The sequence below is a fragment of the Epinephelus moara genome, chromosome 13 (assembly GCF_006386435.1).
Source record: "Epinephelus moara isolate mb chromosome 13, YSFRI_EMoa_1.0, whole genome shotgun sequence".
Classification (NCBI taxonomy): domain Eukaryota; kingdom Metazoa; phylum Chordata; class Actinopteri; order Perciformes; family Serranidae; genus Epinephelus; species Epinephelus moara.
The window spans coordinates 329,439-333,574 of NC_065518.1; the positions used below are offsets into that span (position 1 = coordinate 329,439).

The window sequence follows — 4,136 nt, forward strand, 5'->3', positions numbered from 1 at the left end:
CCTGTAATATACTGTGACTTGCCTGTAATATACTGTGACTTGCCTGTAATATACTGTGACTTGCCTGTAATATACTGTGACTTACCTGTAATATACTGTGACTTGCCTGTAATATACTGTGACTTACCTGTAATTTACTGTGCCCACTTTAGGTTTACGTTTGCCATTCCTCCAGTGGAGGCTCCTCCCATCTCCATGCACTGCTGCCACCCTCCTCCGTCTCTGAGCCACAAGCAGGCCGTCTTCTCCACCTTGTTGTCAGCTCAGGTCGCTCCACTCACGGGCAGCCTCCATCGTATCCAGTGTTACATGAGGACCCAGTTCCCAGACCTGAGACTCATACAGTATGACTGTGGTAAGATGTCAACATGAGTGTTGAAGCTCGCTGTTGTCAACTTGTTATTATTCAACTAGAAGTCAGAAAATATTCTTCTTAAATCAAAATGTTCCTGCTCGTAAAGGTCCAGTGTGCAGGCTTTAGGGGCATCTGTTGGCAGACATGGAAAATAATAATCATGTCTATGTTTATAGTTCTGTAAAATCACCCTTGTGTTTTTGTTCCTGTTTATATCTACATACGTAGCAGGGTCTCTTCCATGGAGTGTGCCATGTTGTTCCTACAGTAGCCCAGAATGGACAAACCAGACATCGGCTCTATAACTGGCCATTTAGGTTTTTCCATCTGCTTCACCACAGTACTTCTCCTACATGCTGCGCACATGGGAGAAGTTTCAGTTGAATCCTGAACACTAGACATTTGAGCAGCTCTTCCAGGAGACAAGGCTAACTGTTAGCATCACACAGCTAATGTTACCCAATGGTTATTAAATGGGTTTAATGACAGAGTCGAGTTGTAGATTGTTGGGACCGTTTAACTGTTCGCTGTTTCTTATTTACACTAAAGCAAAGAGCACAGTCTGCTGTAACTGATGCCGAATGGTTGGACACAGTTTGGGTTTCGGGAAGCCAATCAGTGGGGCGTCCAGTTCAAAGACCTTTGTGAGCAGAGTTTCACAAAGCACTAAAAGACGCACTTTAGTACTACATGTTATTTTTTAGGAATTGTTGATTTGCAGGGTGCAAGGTGTCCCGATGAGTGTGTGTGTGTGTGTGTGTGTGTGTTTGGTATCTTTAAAATCCACTTGAGAGAAAGCGTTCACAAAGCAGGGTTGATAATTAGCACCAGACAAATGCAAAGCGGCTTCTAGATTTTCTTCACTCACCAGACACAAAAACACCAACAGCAATTTAACGAGTAGATTTGGGGATTCACTAGCTACAGTGACAGACGGGACAAAAAGGTTAATTTCCAACCGTGTCACTGGTCACTTCCTGAACCCCCCAAAACACTGGAGTGGATAGATGAATGAAATTTAAGTTACTTTGTCCTCTTCATCTTAAGAAAAACATTTTCATTAAATTCTGGAGCAGCTGGTTTAACTGTGTTGGGCCCTGACGGACAGACAGACAGACAGACAGACAGACAGACAGACAGACAGACAGACAGACTCTGTGGAGCTACCTGTTCACTGACTTTGTCATTTTCTTCTATTTTAGCAAAGCTTGATGATTTGTATTATATTTTCTCTCAAGTCTCCCCTGAACACATTTTATCTCCCTAAATGTTCTAAGTTCTTGAATTTTGAAGAAACATCTGTGGATTGCAGAGGTGATAAAAAATAAGAAAGAATTAAAAATGAATACTAGTAACTGATATAGCGTGTCCCATACCTCATGATGTGTTCTACCTGATTAATATTCTCTGCTGTTGGTGAAATAAATCATCTGTATTCCCCGTGTGTGCAGGTAAGCTGCAGACTCTCCACACTTTGCTGCGTAAGCTGAAGACAGGAGGCCACAGAGTGCTGATCTTCACTCAGATGACGCGTATGTTGGACGTGTTGGAGCAGTTCCTCAACTACCACGGACACATCTACCTCCGTCTGGATGGCAGCACACGTGTGGAGCAGAGACAGGTCAGCGCTTACCGTGTTTTCAAATAACCACGCATGAAAATAGATTTTTAACTGCCTCCTCCAGATTACAGCAGAATATTTAATGTTTGTTTTCTGTGCGTCGTCTTGCTTCTCCTTCAGGCCCTCATGGAGCGCTTCAACGCAGATCGACGTATTTTCTGCTTCATTTTGTCAACTCGCAGCGGAGGTGTAGGCGTGAACCTGACGGGAGCCGACACAGTGGTGTTCTACGACAGCGACTGGAACCCCACCATGGACGCCCAGGCGCAGGACCGCTGCCACAGAATCGGCCAGACCAGAGACGTCCACATCTACAGGTGACGGCTTTTAACTGTTTAGAGTTCACATGTGTACAGCTGCAACATCTCTTTAAATTCTTGTCACACACGGTCTGTTTAAGGCGGCAGCTTCACTTTCGTTTTGACCTTTACACGCTCGATTAAAGCAGGAAGTATCAAGTGATCGTCAGCAGACAGTAAAGTGTTCAGATTCTGTGGTCAGTAAAAGGAACAGAGACTTCTGCCTTCAAGAAAAGTAATTCTACTTTCAAGAGTCCCCACACTCCCATTTTCCTCGAGGGCAGATGGCGACGTCACACATCAAGCCTTAGTGCTCAGATCAGATTTAATGCTCAGATCAGATACTGCTTTTTTTAAATGTGGCAGTATCAGAGTGTGAAGTGGTCTCGGTCCTGAACTGACCCACATGGGCTACAGAACAAACAGCACTCTATCGTATGAAGTAAACACACAGGCCACTGGATTCAGTGTTTAGTTTCATTTATAAGTTGATGTGCGGTGGAAGACAGCGAATGTGTGAGCAGATGATGATCAGGACGAAGCAATGGTCGCTACTTCTGTACGAAGGTGTGTGTGGACGTTGAGTCGGAGCCAGCCGAGGTGGAACTGTGACAGAAATGACTCAGTTGAAACAGATTTCATCCAAAATTTCAGGATGTCAGAGGCACTTATAACGACGTGACAGCTGGACTCTCGCCAGCGCAGCATTGTGACAAGTCACTCTAGAGCAGTGGTTCCCAAATGGTGGGTCACAGTTCAAAAGTCGGTCATGGGCCCGTTCTGAACGGACCACAAGTGACTCGCAAACGTGTCAAGTTAGTAAAAAAAAAAAAAAATACTTTATTTATATAATTACAGTGAATTTCCGGCACAGAGCTTTTATTTTGAAGTGCTGTTTCCTGCTGTAGGGTGAGAGACTAACAGACAGACGTCCTAATGCAAGTATGATGCTGAATGTATTAAACTGTGGGACCTCAAAGTAATGATGAAGGAGAAATCTGCACCAGTTGGGAACCACTGATCGAGAGTGACGTAAAAATGTCGCCCAATTTCTTATACGACTGTTGAGGCTGAGGTCATGACCTGTGTCTGAGTCAGGAGCACACAGGACAGGTGTCCACATCTGATATGACCGTTGAGGCTGAGGTCATGACCTGTGTCTGAGTCAGGAGCACACAGGACAGGTGTCCAAAGATCAGATTCAATTTGTGCTGTTCACACGAAAAACAGATCTGAGTCACAATCAGCAAAAGCAAATCAGATTTGTGTCTGAAGTGAAGTCTGAGTGTTGCCTAACGCCAAGCACAGGTAATGAACTTAACAAATATGTTTCCATGTGGGTGTGGCCTGAGTGATGACTCTGATCCATCTGTGTGCGCCAGTCAGCATGTTAATAGTCCAGCAAGCACAACACCAGTCCTACATGATGTCCACCCGAACAGAGTGAAGTCAGAATGTGACGGCACGAACAGCTGACAAGGAAACAACAGGACTGTAGACTAGGGATGGGCATCAATTTTCGATTATCGATGATTGATTGTTAAGGCTTTTGATCGATCACAAATAATTTTGATCGATAGTTGCAGTGTTTCCTCTACAATGCCTGGCATAGGTCCGGCGAGCCGCCGTGCCAACGAGACTTCCCCGCCCGGCGAGCACGGCGGCTCGACGGGCCTACGAGACCCCCCCGCCGAACCTATGCCAGGCAAAAAATCAGAAACAGACGGAGGCTCTCATCGCTCTCTAAAGCCTCGGCGGCTTCCCTTGAGGCCTCTGAAAACACTACGCCATTGAAAGACGGAGGTTTTGCTGAAAACCGAAGCCTGTAACTCTGGCTGGCAACGGTTGTAAACACCCAGGG

The 4,136-nt window shown here is 45.4% G+C and overlaps 1 protein-coding gene across 1 annotated transcript; it reads left to right on the forward strand.

Annotated features, from left to right (window-relative positions):
* The first annotated feature begins 132 nt into the window (after positions 1-132).
* LOC126399715 (helicase SRCAP-like) lies at positions 133-2,313 on the forward strand. The gene is made up of 3 exons (XM_050059902.1): positions 133-355; positions 1,807-1,976; positions 2,097-2,313. The coding sequence occupies exons 1-3, from the start codon at positions 196-198 to the stop codon at positions 2,295-2,297; spliced, it is 531 nt and encodes a 176-aa protein (XP_049915859.1). The 5' UTR covers positions 133-195; the 3' UTR covers positions 2,298-2,313.
* Positions 2,314-4,136: the final 1,823 nt, after the last annotated feature.

Coding starts and splice junctions, on each gene's coding strand:
- LOC126399715 (XM_050059902.1), top strand. CDS start 196: ATGCACTGCTGCCACCCTCCTCCGTCTCTGAGCCACAAGCAGGCCGTC. Junction 356..1,806: donor ACTCATACAGTATGACTGTG/GTAAGATGTCAA, acceptor CCGTGTGTGCAG/GTAAGCTGCAGACTCTCCAC. Junction 1,977..2,096: donor CACGTGTGGAGCAGAGACAG/GTCAGCGCTTAC, acceptor CTTCTCCTTCAG/GCCCTCATGGAGCGCTTCAA.